This window comes from Zea mays, chromosome 3, assembly GCF_902167145.1.
Source record: "Zea mays cultivar B73 chromosome 3, Zm-B73-REFERENCE-NAM-5.0, whole genome shotgun sequence".
NCBI classification, from domain to species: domain Eukaryota; kingdom Viridiplantae; phylum Streptophyta; class Magnoliopsida; order Poales; family Poaceae; genus Zea; species Zea mays.
Window position 1 is genome coordinate 219363633 of NC_050098.1, and position 20341 is coordinate 219383973.

Sequence of the window (20341 nt, forward strand, 5' to 3'; positions counted from 1 at the left end):
TTCCCATGGCGCAGCCGCTCAGGCCCCAGCGGCCAGCGACCGGCCGAGAATCTAACCGGAGATAATCCGGCCGGCCAGGGCCAGGGCCAGCCCAGGGAAAAAGCTGAGAGAGAGAGCCAGAGAGGCCAGGATAAAAGGCGCAAAACCCGTCGCTCTCTGCTTACTATTATAAAAAGTCGGGCGCGCCGGCCTCATCTGACCCGTCCGTGTCCGTGTCCGTCCCCGCAAGGCCCAGCTCCTCGCTGCTCACTCCACAGCGCCGCGCAATGGCGGCCAAGCAGCGGCACCGGCAGCTGCCACTCCTGCCCCTCCTCGCCGCGGCCGTCGCGTGGTCGCTACTGCGCGCCGCCGCCGCCGCGGGCACGGGCACTGGCACGCTCGGCCTCCGGCACAAGCCCGCGAGGCAGCACAACAGCACGCGGCACGGGGGAGGGCGGCGCGCCCAGCGTGGTGGCGCTCCCGGCACTGGCATGGCGTCGTGCAACCTGTTCCAGGGCAGCTGGGTGTACGACGACACGCTGCCGATGTACGACGCGGCGGGGTGCCCCTTCGTGGAGCCGGAGTTCGACTGCCAGAAGTATGGCCGGCCCGACAAGCTGTACCTCAAGTACCGGTGGCGCCCGGCGTCCTGCGAGCTCCCGAGGTACGTACGCGTGCTCGCCTCCATCGATCGAATCGAATCGAATCTCGGCGCGCCAGCAGGAGCCAAGCGCCCAGGCCGCGCCGCGCGGCTGTGCAGTGCAGGCTGTGCTCCTGGAGCTAATAACGGCGCGCCCGCCGTCGTTGCTGCCAACACGCCAGGTTCAACGGGCAGGACTTGCTGAGGCGGTGGAAGGGGAAGAAGATACTGTTCGTGGGGGACTCCATCAGCCTGAACCAGTGGGAGTCGCTTGCGTGCATGCTGCGCGCGGCCGCGCCGGCGTCCTCCAGGGTCGCCTACGCCAGGGGCAACCCCGTCTCCAGCGTCACGTTCCAGGTGCGTACGCGCCGCTACCCTGCCGCGCCCGTGCCCCTGCATGTGCTATGCTAGTACCAGTGTACCACTCCTTTCGGTTTTAGTGAGAGTAGCACGGCGCAACGTTCTGGCGAAAAATAGGGTCGTCAAACTAGGCCTTAAGCATCTAATTAACCAAAGATTGGAAATAGACAGTATAATCTTTCGAAAAGGTTTGTGCCTGTGCCCGTGCTGGGCTTTTGGGAGTTCCGGCCGCAGGCCTTGGGGCACTAGGGGTGGAACGGCGCGTTTGTCTGCCGCAGATGGAGGCGGGGCAGTGTAGTGTAGTGTAGCGCACCAGCGCCAAATCGCACCGCCCATTTGCTCATGTGGTGGTGGCAGAGGAGGAATTCGCTCGTGGGTGGTCCGTGACGGGGGAAGGGACACAAAAAGGCGTTCCATGGTTCGCTTTTGGCGTTTTGCTACGGATACAGGTCTCCTTGCTCATCGGTCTTACTACCCGTGAACCGTGATACGCTGACAGGGGGTCAAAACTGTTGGACCCTCTCGTCCTGTGTCCACCAGATGCGACGCGATGCGATCCCTCTTTTATAAATTTCTTCTGTTATTGTAATCAGACTGCCAGCGTCTATGAAAGCATGCCATTAGGCAGTTGATGGTAGCGTCTAGGAACCTACTGGTCTTCCAAAATCGGAAGCACTTCTGCCAAGTGATGAAATACGGACTGTGAGCGTGATTTTGTGGATGGACCTACGTGAACTCGTGCTTGTAAAGATGGGATGTGCAACGGTGACTTTCGTAGAAGCAGGCAGGTAGGCATTATAGGCCGTGGTGGTACCGGACGGTATTCACGCGTGCCATGTACTGTGCCGCCTGTTTAGGCTGCTCCCTTTATCTCTCTCTCTCACACATATTTTGGTTTCCCAAAAAGTTAAATACTATTAGCTTTAACTAAATATGTACAGGAGAATATTGTTCTTTAGAATACATAACCAGTGTCATTAGAAAAACCGTTGAATATATTCTTATATTAAACTTATATATAATATCTAATATTGTCTGTGAAGTGTGAACCTGGTAAAGTTTGACCACCACGAATTAAACAATGGAACACTTTTCATGGAACGGAGGGGGGGGGGGGGGGGGGGGGGGGGGGGGTTACGATACAAAGCTGAGCAGACACGAGCTTTGTTTTCAAAAGAGGCGCAAAGTGGCAAGTGGCATAAAAAGCCAAAACGAAGTGAAATTAGACGGTAAAATAGGTCACAGATCCTTCCCCCCATACTGATACTGAGTGCTCATGTTGGTCTATCTGAACCGTTAGATCTAGCGGGTGTTGCACTGGAATAGAAACGCCACGCAAGACAACCTGGCCAACCGCACTCGTCTGTGTCTGGTGGGGCCTGCTCCTTGCACCAGGCCGTCGTCAATTTAGCATTTCAGATGACCCGGACAGCTGAACCACTGCTTCATGTGGAGTACTAGTAGGGTGCAGTGCAGTGCAGTCGTTGTCCCAGCAATAATCCCACCTCACTCAAATGCACATTGCTATCATGCATGGCTGTTGCCAACGACAGCTCACATGCGTTGCGATGCGATGCGATGCAACTGGATGCGGGGCGACTGACTGTTGGTAACCAAGGTCATCGATCGACATGAGTTCAGCTATCACTGCCGTGAATCCTAGGACGCAACGCAGACAAGCAGAGATATTTGTCGCCGACGACTAACCAGGTTATGGCCGCGTCCACTGCATACACGTACAGGAGGCGCCGACGCCTTTGGACCTTTGTGCGTGGTGTGCCTATTGGTACGGTACGGCGCGGCCATGTACCACGTGCATAGCAGGCGTAACACGCAATGCATTGTCGAGGAGATCGATCGACATTTAATACCGCTGCTCTGGTTTTTGGTGGTACTCGGATACGGATGAGGCGCGGCGCACGGGCACGGCGGCCAGAGTTTGTTGCCGGTCGCGCGCCGCGGGGCCGCACCGCACGCCAGCTAATTAACGTGCGCCTGTCGATCTGGTGGCAGGACTACGGGGTGTCGGTGGCCTACTACCGGAGCACCTACCTGGTGGACATCGTCGAGGAGTCCGTCGGCCGGGTGCTCAAGCTCGACTCCATCACCGGCGACGCGTGGCTCGGCGCCGACGTCCTCGTCTTCAACACGTGGCACTGGTGGACGCACACCGGCAGGGACCAACCGTGCGTCCACGACACCCAACCACCACTTCTTTTTTGCATTTGGTTTTTTTTTTGTTTCATACCGATGCCGATGCCGTGCACCCAGGTGGGACTACGTCCAAGACGGAGGGCAGGTGATGAAGGACATGGACCGGCTCACGGCCTTCTCCAAGGGGATGTCCACATGGGCCAGGTGGGTCGACTCCAGCGTCGACACCTCCAGGACCAAGGTCTACTTCCAGGGCATCTCGCCGACCCACTACAAGTAAGCATACCCACCAAAGCCCACAACATCCGAAGGCCCAACCAACATCCAGCTTAAATAAAAAACGACGCGGACGCGTTTTGTTTGTCTCCTTTGCAGCGGAGCCGACTGGGGCGAGGGCTCGCGGAGCTGCGCGCAGCAGACGCAGCCGGTCCCCGGGCCGGCGTACCCCGCCGGCCCCGTCCCGGCGCAGGCCGCCGTGCGGGCCGCGCTGGCCGCCATGTCCAAGCCGGTGTACCTGCTCGACGTCACGCTGCTGTCGCAGCTCAGGCGGGACGCCCACCCCTCGGCCTACAGCGGCGGCCACCCGGGCAACGATTGCAGCCACTGGTGCCTCGCCGGCGTGCCGGACACGTGGAACCAGATCCTCTACGCGTCGCTCCTCCTGGCATAGGACCGGGGAGAGAAAAAAAACCGCACACTGTATACCAATTGGCGCAGGCTATAGACATTTCGTATTTAAAAATTGGTGATTTGATTGTTTCTTTTTCCTTCTTCTTCTTGGAAAATCAATGTTATGTCATATATCAGCATATAAGAAGCAGCAGCAAACGAGTTTACAATGTTTTATAATAATATGATTGAAGCCTGGGGTGATTCAGTTATTATTCAACACTGCAAGAACAGAATAGGAGAAGAACCTGTTCTCGTTCTCTGTATTGCCATTTCGTGTACGAAGTACAAAAGATATATAAGTCTCGTCACAAGAGACAGAGCCTAAAACTCTGGCTCACAAACGCGAAAATAGGATCTCGCTAACACAATCTATACATCGTTTAACACCCCCACCCCCAATCCATAGAATCTCTATCGGAACTCCTTAAACAATGCGTGAAAAGTATCTACAAACTGAAGGGATGATGGAATATGTGTCACCTTCACCTCGCCTAGAGATATTTTATCACACATAAAATGCAAGTCGATTTTCACATGCTTCGTACATGATGCTAGAGGAGATTGGATACTAGATACATTGTGCTCACGTTATCACAATAGACCGCAACAACACGACGAGGTGGATGTTAAAGTTCAACCATCAAATGACGTAGCTAGTAGATTGCTGCTACAACATTGCCCACACCTCGATGTTCTGCTTCATCATTGGATCAAGATATCGTATGTTGCCGCTTAGAGGACCAAGCAACAAGGTTGTCACCCAGAAAAAAACATAATAATCGGGTGTTGAACGTCGAGTGTCTCGACAACCAGCTTAATCAACATCAGAGTATGTCAGTAGGTCGATACTAGGGCTACAATAGTTATGCAGACTGAAAGTCGAGAGAGGTTGTGAATAGGTAAAACCTGAAATTCATCACTTAAAACAAAACTTAATCTCAATATTAAGGTTAGAGCAATATATAAGTCAATTAGAGTGACCGAGTTGAGGATAAGTTCAACTTGCAATTCGTTGCTCTTATGAATGTGCGGAGTTAAGCCTTAGAGTAACAATGAATGATAAGCAAGCGTGTTTTTGGTTTGCATGTGTGTGTGCTGAGTCAAAACCGCAATAGAGGTCTCTCTCTCTCTCTCTCTCTCTCTCTCTCTCTCTCTATATATATATATATATATATATATATATATATATATATATATATATATATATATATATATATATATATATATATATATATATATATATGGTTGGTGGATGTTGCTTCCCACCATGCCCCATTGTTGTGCCCACTCGTTATTGTTGTCTTGTTTTCTGTGAGGGTTTTTGAATTGAGTAGGCTACTTTTGTTTGGCAAGGGTGGTCAACTTGCTTAGGGTGCGACGGTTATGTGAGCTCTGGATTTTGCAGAGCTAAGTGATAGACCAAGATCCCAAAGGTTTTCTATAGAACTCTCTACTCAGCAAGAAGATGGGATAGCCAACGTACTGTTAGTAAGGTACGAAGGAAGAGGTGATGTAACTTCACAAGAAGAAAACTAACCTAGTTAGCTAAAGGAAGGATGATCTTTATAACAGGATTAGCACTCTTATATCCTAGTTGACTAGGACTATAATTATGTGCCTACCCTTTGGACTATATAAAGATACCTAGGAATACTTTTCTTATAAGAGATCATGTTCAACAGTCCAATATATAGGGCATAGTGTATTATACTATTGGGTGACCCTAAAGCTATCTAAATTGTTGCATTGTGCTGATTTTCGAGTTTGATTTTCCATCGAAACCTACCTAATATCTGATAACCATTAAAGATTGCCATTCATCAGGCAGTGATAGTTGGCACGCCACTGTTAGGATTTATGGACTTGGCCCAGTTAAAAAATTCTAATAAATCCCAGGAAAATCTCAAAAGCCCATACAAGTGGATGGCTAGGGAATTGGTGGAACCAATTGCACCATATTGCTAGTTCTAGTGGAGTAGAGCTAGCTTAAATATGGAAGCCACACTCACTCACCAAGTCATGGATGAGAGGAGAGAGTGTGGAGAGCTACACGCGCGCGCTCGCCTGGCCTGGCCGGGGCGAAGGGCGCACGACATGCGCGTGAATGGTCCACCGAAATCCGACCCCTCGCCTTGCGGGGGCGCGGCTACCTTTTGCCGTTTGATTTTTTGGTTTCTTGGCTGTTACGTTTATCCTAACCGATCGCTATAAAATCTCAACTGATCGAGGGTCGCAGACTCGGCTCTATAAAAGGAGCCCGGCAGCCAGCCTCCAAATTATCCCAGTTCGCTTTCGCCTCTCTTCACAGCTGAGCCGCTTTCCAGTTCTCTTCATCCCGACCGCAGAGGTGCATCTGCGATCAGGAGAGCAGGTCTCCGGAACCCTTCACCTTCTAGATCCTGCACCAGGAGAGGCCGAATAAGGTTTTTGGGAAGCGTCTTTACGCGACTGCTCGTGATCTTCTGACATCGTCAACCCTGCTGATTTCGCTACTTCGACGTCGTCGACCCTGCTGATTCCGGCGCGCGCCATCTATCAGTATGTCTAATCAGTTCGCATCATCTGATTTGACTTTTTACTTCAGTGTTGTGATTTTGTCATGATTTATATTCGGAATTTAATCTGGAATTTGTCTAATTATTCAACAATCCAAAAACCTTATTGTAGACAATTTCCTAGTTTTTCTATGGCTGCTTTTGCCGACGCGCTGAAGCCAGAAAAGTTCAATGGTATGCACTTTAAGAGATGGCAAGTCAAGGCCACGCTCTGGCTTACTGCTATGAATGTCTTCCATGTTAGTAAAGGTAGACCTGAGGGTCCACTGACTCCTGAACAGGAGAAAGAGTACGACCATGCCAATACTATCTTTACGGGAGCCGTTCTTAGCGCCCTTGTTGACCGTCTGGTTGATGCGAATATTCAGTACACAAACGGGAAGGAGTTATGGGATGCACTTACTACCAAGTATGGTGCATCGGATGCTGGCAGTGACCTGTATATCATCGAGAGCTTTCATGATTATAAGATGGTTGATAATCGCTCTATTGTAGAGCAAGCTCATAAAATACAGTGTATAGCCAAGGAGCTCGACCACCTTAAGATAGTCCTTCATGACCGATTTGTGGCTGGGTGCATTATTGCAAAGTTGCCTTCTACATGGAGGAACTTCGCCACATCTCTGAAACATAAGAGACAGGAGATATCAGTTGAAAATCTGATAGCGTCTCTGGATGTTGAGGAGAAAGCTCGGGCTAAGGACACGAGATCTAAAGGAGGCGAGGGCCACTCCAGTGCCGACATGGTTCAGAGGAACCACAACAAGGGCAAAGGAAAGCCAAAATCTAACAAGCCCAACAAAACTACCAACTTCAAGAAGAAGAAGAACAAGGCTGAACTGACATGTTTCGCATGTGGCGAAACGGGTCATTTTGCCAAGGATTGTCCTGATCGAGCGGATCGCCGTGGCAAAAAGGGCAATGTCAACACAGTGATCGCTAGCAATGAGGAAGACAAAGGGTATGGTAATCTACCTTTCATCTTCTTAGTATTTCAATCACCTAGTTGGTGGCTTGATACTGGTGCTAATGTTCATGTGTGTTCTGACATTAACTTGTTCTCTTCTTATCAGGGTGCCCGGGATTCTTCCGTCCTAATGGGGAATGGGTCACATGCTTCTGTTCATGGCACTGGCATGGTGGATCTAAAGTTTACTTCGGGAAAGATCGTGCAGCTGAAGAACGTGCATCATGTCCCTTCTATACACAAGAATCTCGTTAGCGGAAACCTTCTGTGTAGAGATGGGTTCAAGGTAGTTTTGGAGTCCAATAAATTAGTTGTGTCTAAGTCTGGACAATTTATTGGTAAAGGCTATGACTGCGGAGGCTTGTTCCGCTTTCCTCTGTTAGATTTCAATAATAAGTCTGTGAACCATATTTGCGCTAATGTTGATGATCTTACGAGTATTTGGCATTCTCGTTTGTGTCATATTAATTTTGGCTCTATGTCTCGGCTTGCAACCATGAGTTTAATTCCGAATATCACCATAGTCAAAGGTTCTAAGTGCTATAGTTGTGTGCACTCGAAGCAACCTCAAAAGCCTCACAAGGCTGCTGAGGAGAGACACCTGGCACCTCTAGAACTCATACATTCTGATCTTTGTGAGATGAATGGTGTGTTGACAAAGGGTGGTAAGAGATACTTCATGACATTGATTGATGATGCGTCTAGATTTTGCTATGTATAATTGCTAAAAACTAAAGATGAGGCTTTAGACTACTTTAAGATCTATAAGGCTGAAGTTGAAAACCAACTAGAGAGAAAGATCAAACGTCTTAGATCAGATCGTGGTGGCGAGTTCTTTCCCAAAGTCTTTGACGATTTCTGTGCAGAACATGGCATTATTCATGAGAGGACTCATCCCTATTCACCCGAGTCAAACGGGATTGCTGAAAGGAAAAACCGTACGTTGACTGACCTGGTGAATGCCATGTTAGACACTTGTGGTTTATCTAAGGCATGGTGGGGGGAGGCAGTCCTGACTTCATGTCATGTTATGAATAGAATTCCTATGGGAAAAGAAGAGAAAACCCCTTATGAGAAGTGGGTTGGGAGAAAACCATCACTTTCATACTTGCGCACTTGGGGGTGCATGGCGAAAGTCAATGTACCAATTAATAAAAAGCGCAAGCTTGGTCCAAGGACTGTGGATTGTGTCTTTCTTGGATATGCTTTGTGTAGCATATCATATAGATTTTTAGTAGTTAAATCTGAAGTTCGTAATGTGTATGTTGATACTATTATGGAATCACGTGATGCTACTTTCTTTGAACATATATTTCCAATGAAAGACATTCATAGCAATTCTAGATACTCTTCTGAGATAACTCCTGAACATAGTACACCTATTGAGAGTTTTGAACAGCCACATGAAATTGTCCTAGAAGAGGATGACAATGATGCTCCTAAAAGGAGCAAGAGACAAAGGGTTGAAAAATCCTTTGGTGATGATTTCATTGTGTACCTTGTGGACGATACTCCTACTACCATTGCAGAAGCATTTGTATCTCCAGATGCAGATGATTGGAAAGAAGCAGTTCATAATGAGATGGACTCCATTCTTTCAAATGGTACGTGGGAAGTCACTGATCAACCCTATGGATGCAAACCTGTGGGTTGTAAGTGGGTGTTTAAGAAGAAGCTCAAGCCTGATGGTACAATTGAAAAGTACAAGGCTAGGCTTGTGGCTAAAGGCTATACTCAGAAAGAAGGAGAAGACTTCTTTGATACTTACTCACCTGTTACTAGAATGACCACTATTCGAGTACTACTTTCTTTGGCTGCCTCGCATAGTCTCCTTGTTCATCAGATGGATGTAAAGACAGCTTTTCTTAATGGAGAGCTGGACGAGGAAATCTATATGGAACAGCCTGATGGATTTGTAGTAAAGGGTCGAGAAAGCAAGGTGTGCAAGTTATTGAAATCTCTATATGGTCTGAAGCAAGCACCGAAGCAGTGGCATGAGAAGTTTGACACTACTCTAACGTCTGCAGGCTTTGCCATTAATGAGGCAGACATGTGTGAATATTATCGTTGTGGTGGGGGCGAAGGAGTTATATTGTGCTTATATGTTGATGATATATTGATATTTGGCACAAACATTGATGTGATCAATGAAGTCAAGTCTTTTCTATCAAAGAGTTTTAATATGAAAGATCTGGGAGAAGCTGATGTGATTCTAAACATCAAGCTGATTAAGGCAGATGGTGGGATTACTCTCGCAATCTCACTATGTTGAAAAGGTTTTGAAGCGATTTGGCTTCTCTGAGTGCAAACCTTCTCCAACACCTTATGATCCCAGTGTGACACTGCGAAAGAACAAGAGAATTGGTTTAGACCAATTGAGATACTCTCAGATTGTCGGTTCACTCATGTATCTTGCTCGTGCAACAAGGCCCGATATCTCGTTTGCTGTGAGCAAATTGAGCAGGTTCATGTCAAACCCCGGGACTGATCATTGGCATGCACTTGAGCGGGTTATGCGCTACCTGCAAGGTACAATGAGTTATGGAATTCACTATTCTGGTCAGCATGCAGTACTTGAAGGATATAGTGATTCGAACTGGATATCTGATGCAGACAAGCTTTATGCCACCAGTGGTTATGTCTTTACTATTGGTGGAGGTGCGATATCATGGAGGTCATGCAAGCAGACCATTTTGACGAGGTCAACCATGGAAGCCGAGCTAGCTGCACTTGACACAGCAACCGTTGAGGCAGAATGTTTGCGTGAACTCTTGATGGACTTGCCGGTGGTTGAGAAACCAATACCAGCTATCCTTATGAACTGTGACAATCAGACAGTGATTGCTAAAGTGACGAGTTCTAAGGATAATGGAAAGTCATCAAGACATGTCAAAAGACGATTGAAGTCTATCAGAAAGTTGAGAAACTCCGGAGTTATAAGTGTGACTTATATTTCAACAGATAAAAATCTGGCAGATCCTTTTACCAAGGGACTACCACGTAATGTGATAGAAATCGCATCGAGAGAGATGGGTATGAGACCCGAATAAAGTTGCCATGGTGGAAACCCAGTCTATGTGATCGGAGATCCCGTGAATTAGGTCCTGGGAAGAACAAGCCATTGGTGAACTGAGGAGAGTAACCTTTGACCCTCTCTAAGTAAAGATGCAATACTCTCAAATGTTGTAAGGCAGGTTGGCTTTGTGCCTTAATGTGTTCTGTTGGCTTGTATTAGCGAAGATGTTGTCCTGCAGAACATTCTTTGAAAGAACACACCTATATGAGTTAGACTGTCTAACGTCGCAGTCTATGAGATTTGGGTGATCTCTAGTAAACTCATGAAGAGACCTTGGAGTACGACGTATATGCTCCACCCGAGAAGGGGACTACTGGTAGCCAAGTACTGGTCATGACTTCAAGTGAAACTCATTCACGCAAAACTTGCAATTCAAGGCATAGTCCATTGTCCAAGTTGTGGGTTGGTGTAGCTTGGAGTTCTAGGCGGAAGTTCAACTTAACAGTCTCTGCTGAAAAACTAGTATATTAAACAGTAGTGAACAGTGGCGAAAACTGCAGATGGGCATTTGAGATCTGGTGGGGGATTGTTAGGATTTATGGGCTTGGTCCAGTTAAAAAATTCTAATAAATCCCAGGAAAATCTCAAAAGCCCATACAAGTGGATGGCTAGGGAATTGGTGGAACCAATAGCACCATATTGCTAGTTCTAGTGGAGTAGAGCTAGCTTAAATATGGAAGCCACACTCACTCACCAAGTCATGGATGAGAGGAGAGAGTGTGGAGAGCCACACGTGCGCGCGCTCGCTCGCCTGGCCTGGCTGGGCCGAGGTGTGGCGAAGGGCGCGGGCGCACGACATGCACGTGAATGGTCCGCCAAAATCCGGCCCCTCGCCTTGCGGAGGCGCGGCTACCTTTTGCCGTTTGATTTTTTGGTTTCTTGGCTGTTACGTTTATCCTAACTGATCGCTATAAAATCTCAACTGATCGCGAGATTTTTGTGGGCGGATAAGATCGGGGTCGCGGACTCGGCTCTATAAAAGGAGCCCGGCAACCAGCCTCCAAATTATCCCAGTTCGCTTTCGCCTCTCTTCACAGCTGAGCCGCTTTCCAGTTCTCTTCATCCAGACTGCAGAGGTGCATCTGCGATCAGGAGAGCAGGTCTCCGAAACCCTTCGCCTTCTAGATCCTGCACCAGGAGAGGCCGAATAAGGTTTTTGGGAAGCGTCTTTACGCGACTGCTCGTGATCTTCTGACATCGTCGACCCTGCTGATTTCGCTACTTCGACGTCGTCGACCCTGCTGATTCCGGCGCGCGCCATCTATCAGTATGTCTAATCAGTTCGCATCATCTGATTTGACTTTTTACTTCAGTACTTGTGATTTTGTCATGATTTATATTCGGAATTTAATCTGGAATTTGTCTAATTATTCAACAGCCACCACATAGGGGCTCTCCGTGAAAAAAATGCTTAGAAGCCCGATGGACCTCATAAAGATCGTCACCATGTTCACGACTCAATCAACTTTTATCTTGATCAACCTTTATCTTTGATTCCTGGGTCTACACTCTACACGGTGGACGATTCTAGCATAATCCATAGTCTCCTCGTACGTGAAGACTACGACGGATCAAGAATTTTGATGAATTGCCTATTTACAGTCTGACCCGGATGAGAGCAACACAAGTCCAACTCAAACATGACTAAGTTTTCTAAGCTGGTTTCTAACCCATCGGAAGAACGAAAGAGAATAAACACATATTTCTCCTAAAAAAAGGTACAAAGGCTGTTCATTAGTTACAGTACTGGAGCGTTTACAGCAGAATACACGATCAACTATTTCTCGCAAAAAAAAAAACAATGAACAAATCATACTATGGCACTGTGGCGGCGACGACGAGATGATGGCGTATAGATAATCCGACCATATAAAAAATAAGAACTGCATGCTCTGGTCCTCACACACTCCTCAGTCTCCTCCTCTCAGGCCCTGGCAACGAGCCTGTGCTGGCGCAGGTGACGGTGCTGCTTCTGCCGCTGTACCCGGCACATGGACGCCTTCTCCTTGAGCTCCTGGAAGGCTCGCATGGTGTCCACGTCGAACCCACCTGCGAACTGAAAGGAGCGGCGCGTGGGAGCGTCAGGTTCAGGTGCCTTGGCACGGCCGGCGTAACGGTTTTACGTGGAATGGAAGCATGAAATTCTTAGCTATTCTCTGCCGCACACACGGTTGGTTGTACCTGGTGTACCCTGAAGGCGAACCGTACTCCTTGGAGCATCAGCTCCTGCTCCTCCTCTTCAGGGCCTCCCTTGATCACCTCGAGCTCGGAGGAAACCCGTTTCAGGTGCTTCATTGCCAGCTTCACCGACTGGAGTTTGATCTGTATGTACACCACCGCTCTCGTCAGTGCCTGCCTACATGGATATTACTGGGCTTGGCAGGGAGACGCAAGAGAGTGGAAACAGAGACAGGCACAACCACCCCGGTGTAAAAGTACGCGGCGCAAGCAATCAATGCAGTGGGCCTACGGCTACATCACTCTCCGTCCGGGTATCCATGCGGCTTTTACATATTTTCGTTGATGAAGTGAAGACTGAAGAATGAGTGAATCTTTCAAATCTACCGGTTAATACATACATCAGGGTCAATGGATGGTGAAGGAGTCGACGCAGAGCAAAGAGACGAGAGCACGCCTGCCTGGCACACGGACAGTGCTCTGCCGAACACGGCACACGGGAAGACAACAGGGAGCGGATCACGCACCGCACCACCGAATCGCTAGCGCTACGTACTAGCGCCAATAGGAATCTGGCTAAAGCAACCGGTGCCCCCGCAGAACGGACGCGGCTCCCGAGGTGTCGCGTCGCGGGATTGTTCTGTAGCTGCTGCAGCGGTGGCAGGAGAGAAAAGGGGAACGGGGCAAGCAAAGCACGGGCGCACGTCGGCACGCTCACGAGATGCGCCGCCAGCCGGCTCACGTGCACACCGGTGCACGCCCACGCCACATCCGCTATTCCTACCAGACGCCCACGCTGAAACAGACGAGAGAGACCACGCCCGCTTCTGCCACACACGGCCGTCGCGTTCCGGATTTCCACCCCGGATTCTCCTTTTGTTGTGTACCGTACTGGGACCGGCACGGGATGGGGGGTACGCTGTACGCACCGCCGTTCTACGGGCTCCGATCTGCACGTGAACTAGCAGAGGCGTGCCGGATCACGCGCGGCGCGGGCGCGGGCACAGCAGGCGCCAGCCGGGGGGGCTGTAGGCGTACCGCGGAGTACGTCGGTACGTGACACCCGACACGCATGTGCGGACGGCATCGGGGGAAAAAGAAAGTTGTTTTGTCCTCTCCATCCAAGCGTAGAATTCACTCACTCGCTCACTCTACGGAAAAGGTACATCCTACTGTACAGTCTCTACATCTACACGGAGTGGACCCAACCCACGGCGAGTGAATGTACGTTACCTGGCTGACGATGCCGGTGTCCTGCTTCATCCACTCCCACGGGATCTGGAACCGGGTGTAGCGGCCGGTGGCGGCGTCCCGGACGCGGGCGAGGTTATACACGCCGTGCTCCAGCCTGAAATTCCAGTCGGGGCACAGGCACGCCGCACGCGCATTGAGACCCAAAAAAAAAAAAGAAACCCCCTTGCGATCAAAAAAAGAAAAAGAAAGTCCCCCGGCCCGCTTACTTCTCGAAGAGCGCCTGCATCTTCTTGAGCGCCGCGGCGCAGGGCTGGCGCGCGTCGTCGCGGAAGGAGGCCGCCTCCCGCTCCAGCTTCTTGAGGTCGCAGTAGCCGAACGCCGCCTCGCGGAGCGCGTCCGCCTTGTTCTCCGGCCACTCGAAGTGCTTCAGCACCGCGCGCTCGTCCACCTGCACGGACACGAGTGCCGGATTGTTAGCAAAGGCTGAAGCCGACGGTGGGCTCGTCGGCTACCTTGAACGCACCAGGCGCGAGAGCTCGTCGTCCAGCCACTTGACGAAGCTCACGACGTCCTCGATGTCCACGAACGCCGCGCCCTCCACCTCCTTGATCAGGAACCGGATGAAGTCGCCCTGCCTCTCCACGTCCGACTTGATCTGCCAGAGCAGAGTCTGTGGCGGTCAGTTTTTGCAATTATAGTTTACTTCTTTTTTTTTCTGTCGAACTGCTTCAGAATTCGACACGTCCACCTCGGATCACGTACTACGTTTCTAGTTTACCAGCCCGCCCGTAGTATCAGCACAATGTACCGTCAACATTTCAGCAATGAGAATGCATTTGGATTTCTGGCATGGACATCGAGGAGGATAACTCGAGAGCAAACGGATCATGCATGCATTGACCGTAGCAGCCGTATATCTACCCAACCAAACCGCTTCTCTTGTAATAACGACGGAGACCGCTTGTAATATTGTCATAAATGACGACGGAGACCGCTTGTAATATTGTCATAAATGACGACGGAGAACGACGCCTCCACTGTTCCACGACTGTGCGTCACCAAACCAACCAACCAACCTACACGAAGCGTTCTTCGGGTCGTTCCATTCGGACAGTGGTTAGAAGGCTAGCAGCTGAAGAGGACGCCTATCTACCCGACCTAACGCGCGTAGTAGCTGCGTACCGGCGGCGGTGGTCACGGTTCGGAAAACGAGAACGAGGTGATTACGGATGGATGGATGCTTCAGCTTTACGCACCGCGAGGAGATGCGCAGACCGGTTCTCGATCTCTCCGATCATGTCGCGCGTCGCCGCCGCGCCGCCGCCGCCTCCGTTCGCGGCCTCACTTGCTGTGCCGCTGCCGTCCCTCTTGGACTCCCGCCGCATTAACGAGTGGTAGAACTCCACCACCTCGGGCACGCGCCTCACGTCGCCCTGCCCCGACGATGCCCCTGCAGGCGGTGCTGGCGCGGCGCCGAACTGCCTCCTTGCCGGAGGGGGAGGCGGCGGCGGCGGCGGCGGCGGGGGAGGCGGAGCGGCGGCTGCGCTTCCGTCCACGCTGGCTGAGTTCGGGGGAGAGGATCTCTTGCTCCTGCTGGGAGGTGGCGGAGGAGGGCAAGGCGGCGGCGGCGGAGGTATGGGCGGGAGCTTTGAGAGCTCTACCACGCGGGGCCTTGGAGCGGCTGCCGTGTCCGACGACGAGCGGGAGTGCGCTGGCGAAGACGAGGTCGACGTGGAGGAAGACGGCGAGGGCGGCGGCGACGAGCTTGCGGGCGAAGGGTGCGACGAGCTCGCGGAGAAGTAGGACTTGGACTTCAAAGGCGCTGGCCCTGGCGCTGGCGGCGCTGGAGGATCAAGCTGAGCTAAACTCGCGCGGTTTGGCTTTGGCGCAGCGCTGGAGCTCTCGAGACGCTCGCTCGGCGCCGAAGCGGACGAGGAGCAGTCGTCGGCGTCCGCTGCCGCGTCCTGCCGCGTCCTCAGCTCCGCCATCTCCTTCTCCAGCTCGACGATCCTCTGCTTCCTGCTCGTGACCTCGAGCGCGGCGGCGTCGAGCTCGGCGCACAGCCGCCCGTTCTCGGCCTCCAGCCGCTCCGCGGTGTCCCTGCACCTCTGGAGCTCGGCCTTCTTGGCCGCGAGCTCGGCCTCCAGGAACGGGACGATGGCGACGGTCTCCTTGAGTATCTTCTGCTCCAGCAGCTCCACGCGGAGGCGCGACTCCCGCTCCTGGAGCTGCTCGATGGCGCGCAGCAGCTCGGCGACCTGCGGCGGCGCGCGGGCGGCGGGGCGCACCTGCGCCGAAGAGCGCGGGAAGTACGCGCCGAAGGACCGCGCGAGCGCCGACGCCTTGGACGGCGCCGACCCGGCGGTGGACACGGACCCCGACGTAGGCGCCCGAGAAGGAGACGCCGCCTCCGGCACCTGCGACTTGGGGCTGCGCTGGAAGCCCATGGCCGCCTTGACCCGGCCTGTCACCATGGCGGTGTTCTTAACTTCACTAAACCACCGTGGAGAGACCTACGTACCGTTAGGACTGCGCCGGGGCGCACTAGCACATGACTACTCTCAGCGGCGGCCGCGGCGGCGATGCACTAGGAACTGCCCTTCGGGGTTTAAGCTGGAGGCGCGGGGCGCGGCGTCCGAGAAACGGGTCTTTTGGGTTGAAAGGGCCGTGGCGGGGAGCCGACGGGGTGCGAGCCGAGCTATCTATATGATCGGCTGGCACGCTCTACACAGCCGACGGGTCACAGTGGATGGTGTTGGTAAACACGCTATATCTATCTATATGATCGGCTGGCACGGGGATGGACCAGCACGAGCAGTAGGGACGCCACTGGCAAAAGCTGGCTACTCACCGCTATGGGTCAAATCTCCGTGTGTCATCGTCGATGCAGGCGTGTGCCATCGTTGCATGTTTGCTTGTACGACCTGCCCAAAAGCTCAGAAACGGAGGGAATTAAAAGTTGATACTACAAAACTCCATATCTATGGGTTATCTCCCAATAAAAGCCGAGGATCCGACACTCTGTTTTTTCTATATAAACCCCGACATCCTGTTTTACATCTAAGAAAAAAAACAAAATTATATAAAAACAAATAGTTTTCTACAGTGTACTTGTTTAATTAATTAGCTTTTTACAGTGTACTTGTTTGATATCATAAATATGATCAAAATTACAGAAAACAAATATTTTTGACATCAACAAATATACTTCCTCCATTTTTTATGTGATGATGTTTAGTTAAAAATTGAACTACACAATGCCAAATATAAGCGAAAGGAGGTAGTACTATAAAAAAATATAATCAATATTTTTTTTGATAAAACTAAAATGGTATTACAAATGTTATTTATTTGTTATAGACAATCAAATTTGAGATGTTTTGACTCTAAAAAATTAAAATAACTTACAATCTTGTATGGTGGGATGGTTTGACTTTTTTAAACATTGAAATTTAGTATGAAGGGGTAATAAACATTGGCAAATTATTGTGCTCGTTTTCACGTTGAGGCTCGACAGCTCTATTTAGATTACCACATGTTGCGCTATGTAGCGATGGTCAAGTGCAACTCGTAGTTCATATATACTAGTTAGGTGTCCGTACTGTTCGTGTCGAGTACCGGCAACACGTTACATAGCGTTTTTAGGAGGACAGTAACGTCAATCGTAGCTCGATGGTACATGCGGAACATATCAGAACACAAGAAGTTGTGCAGGTTCGGACTGTTAGTGAGCATAGTCCCCTACGTGGTTTCTGGTCGTGGAATTGTTCGATGCCTCTCCTCGTTACAAGTGGTTTCTAGATGTAGAAGATGAATGTGGCGTGTGTCTGTCATTTTTTAGTAGGGGTCTCCTATTCAGCCTTCGTAGGGGTCTTCTATTCAGCCTTATCATCGATTGAATCAGAGTTACAGAGATAGAACTAGTGCATGATCTCCACGACCCACCTTGTCCGTGTCACATTGCGTCCATCCATGGTCAACGAGTCGTTCGTCGATTTTCCCGTATGTCGCATGTGCAGGGCACGATCAGACTCCTTTCCGCTCACGCCTGCTTCTTCCACGGAGGTTTATAGCTTCCACATGACTGAGGCCCAATGAGCACCTTTAGGCGGCCCATAAGAGGCCTTTCAGATAGCACAAGGGACATAATCGGGCAAGGGTGACCCGAGGATATATATATCTATCCCCACATATACATTGATACGGTTTTTATTTATATCTGAGTATATGGTATAAAATACAAATACATATGTGTTATGTTGGATAAGTAGGTATTTATTCAGGTTTAAAGCTAACAACTGTGATTTAAATACCCATTTATACATAATTGATAATACAAGTGGTTTGTACAGCCACAGCCCACATGTCTAGACCTCCAACAAACTTTAGCATCCCCTGGTGCAAATGTGTAGAAATGTCTTCATACATGGCCCTTGGAAAGTCGGAATAAATGATTGACTAATCTAAAAATTTACAAAATTCCTATGAAATAATGGCTCGGTTCATAGGAAATTTGAAGGACATCTAATACGAGGTCCCATCTTTTGGGAGCTTTCTTTGGCGTATAGTTATCTCTTCTAATTTCTTACGTGGGATTGCGAGTGACATATATAACTCTAATTCTAAACCAAGGGCAACAATGTCAATGTAGCATACAAATTAAATTTATTTGAGCTAAAGATACTCTGCTAGCCAAACTCTCGTTCCAGACAGCTCCAACTCCAGCTGAAGTTTGGAGTTGGAGCAGCAGAAAACAGTGAAGCTGGAGGCCCGGAGCCATGACAAACAGTCTCATAGTTTCTATCATGTCTTTTTAGCAAACCCTGTATTTCGGTTACGCTGTGAGCCTGTGAATAGAAATGGGATTCCGGCCCTCGTGTGGTAAAAAACGACCCCGGCTCAAATCGGGCCGGCGACAGACTCGTGTGATGGACTGATGGTCCAGTGCACGCGAGAGCCCCGGATTTAAACGGCGACGTGGGCACGGCCACCGTACGTTCCGTCGTTGGCTCGTACGTACTGATTAATGATCAGTTGCCCTCGCTCGTTGCATTTCAGGCTTGCATCAGGTCGTGGCGGCGGCCCAAGGCGACACGACAGCGAGTCGAAGGCAGAGAGGGGGATGCCGGATGCCTAGTGCGTACGCTCGACTTTTTGCAAGGACTGCTCGCCACCGCGCGCGCTGGAGGCTGGAGCACCGTACACGTACGTACGTACGTACGTGCTACCTGGCTCCGGCGATCCCCGGCCGAATTATATATACACCCACCTGCTGGCTGCTGCCCGCGGCCGTCCTCGCTTGGAAGTGTGACGTGCATGCCGCCGTGAATGCGTCGCATATGCAGCCTGGAGGAACGTAACAATACATTGGTCTCGTCCTGTTTCCGCCAACTGGGCCGTGGATGGTATGGTACGCGAGGAACAGAGAAGGGTGCTGTGTAGCCTTGAGCCACCACAGACCTGAGGGTACAACGTACACAAGAGGAGGACACGGCGTGGATGAGTGGAATTCATTGCGCAGATGGTATCGACGGTGGTAGCGGTGGATCAGGGGGAGACGACGACCGCGGCAGCTCTCCCCATCAATGCGGATGCTGCATCTCAGATCCGTCAACGTGGTGGCGCCCCCATGCATCTCGATCGGTAGACGCATTGCTCGCGTGCGTGCCAGCCCCACGCAACCGTAATCCTGACCTACCTGAAATCCGTTCTGGCGAGGCTGACACGTCGGGCTCCTCTTCCACGCGTCCCGGAGTGAAGCCCTCGTCCGTCCGTAGCAGGGTTCGATGAGCGTGGCTCTGACGAGTCAGCAGGAGACGAGAGAAGCGCCAAGGACGACGGATCGATGCTCGTTTCTTATGCAACTGTAAGGACAAGTTCATCGCTGGTAAAAGCCGTAGTATGCGGAAGCGGACATGCCGCGCGGCTAGCTCTGGCTTAAGAAGTTAAGAGCCCTTGTATTGTACACACACTACTACTCCCAGCAGCAGGCTGCAGGCCAGCCAGCCGCCCGGGCCGGGGTCCGCCTCAGCCTCATCACCATTCACCATCATCAATGAATGCATCGCCGAGCAACGCGCGCAATCGCCGGGCTGTCCGCTTGCCACGACCAACGAGCTCCACCGGACGAAACCGCGCTTGCTGCTGGCAGTGGACGGTCGGCTTCACACCTATGCGTCTGTAGATAGATGACCTTGGTTGGGTGCTCTGTAGACCGTAGTCCGTATGCCATGCCATGAGAGAGGGTCAGAGGGAGCCCCCAAGATAATAAAAGCCGTGTGCTGCTCGTGTCGTGCCATGCATGGCCACAGCCCCCAAGATGGCGCAGCATCGTACGCTGTCCAGCCCAGTGGGCGCGGCCGCCGTCCTTGGGCTGGGCCCCCGGCAAAGATGCTCTCAGCGCGCTGCCAACGGACCCAGAAAGGCGGAAGCAGACACCAGGGGCAATCCGACACCACCACACCAGGCGCAGCCGGGCACCGGCACGACACGAACAATCCATCCCCAAATGGCTGCATATAACCGAGACCGAGACGCCGTTTGTTTGTTTGTTTGTTTGTTAGAGG

The 20341-nt window shown here is 51.0% G+C and overlaps 2 protein-coding genes across 2 annotated transcripts; one reads left to right on the plus strand and one right to left on the minus strand.

Moving 5' to 3' along the window:
• The first annotated feature begins 223 nt into the window (after positions 1-223).
• LOC103651417 (uncharacterized) lies at positions 224-3918 on the plus strand. Its single transcript, NM_001150673.2, has 5 exons — positions 224-643; positions 802-976; positions 2993-3165; positions 3251-3409; positions 3509-3918. The coding sequence occupies exons 1-5, from the start codon at positions 267-269 to the stop codon at positions 3801-3803; spliced, it is 1179 nt and encodes a 392-aa protein (NP_001144145.2). The 5' UTR covers positions 224-266; the 3' UTR covers positions 3804-3918.
• Positions 3919-12083: 8165 nt separating this feature from the next.
• Positions 12084-16331, minus strand: LOC100273527 (pherophorin like protein). Its single transcript, NM_001147945.1, has 6 exons — positions 15032-16331; positions 14299-14430; positions 14042-14223; positions 13815-13929; positions 12585-12725; positions 12084-12459 (listed from the first exon to the last, which is right to left on the minus strand). The coding sequence occupies exons 1-6, from the start codon at positions 16247-16249 to the stop codon at positions 12328-12330; spliced, it is 1920 nt and encodes a 639-aa protein (NP_001141417.1). The 5' UTR covers positions 16250-16331; the 3' UTR covers positions 12084-12327.
• Positions 16332-20341: the final 4010 nt, after the last annotated feature.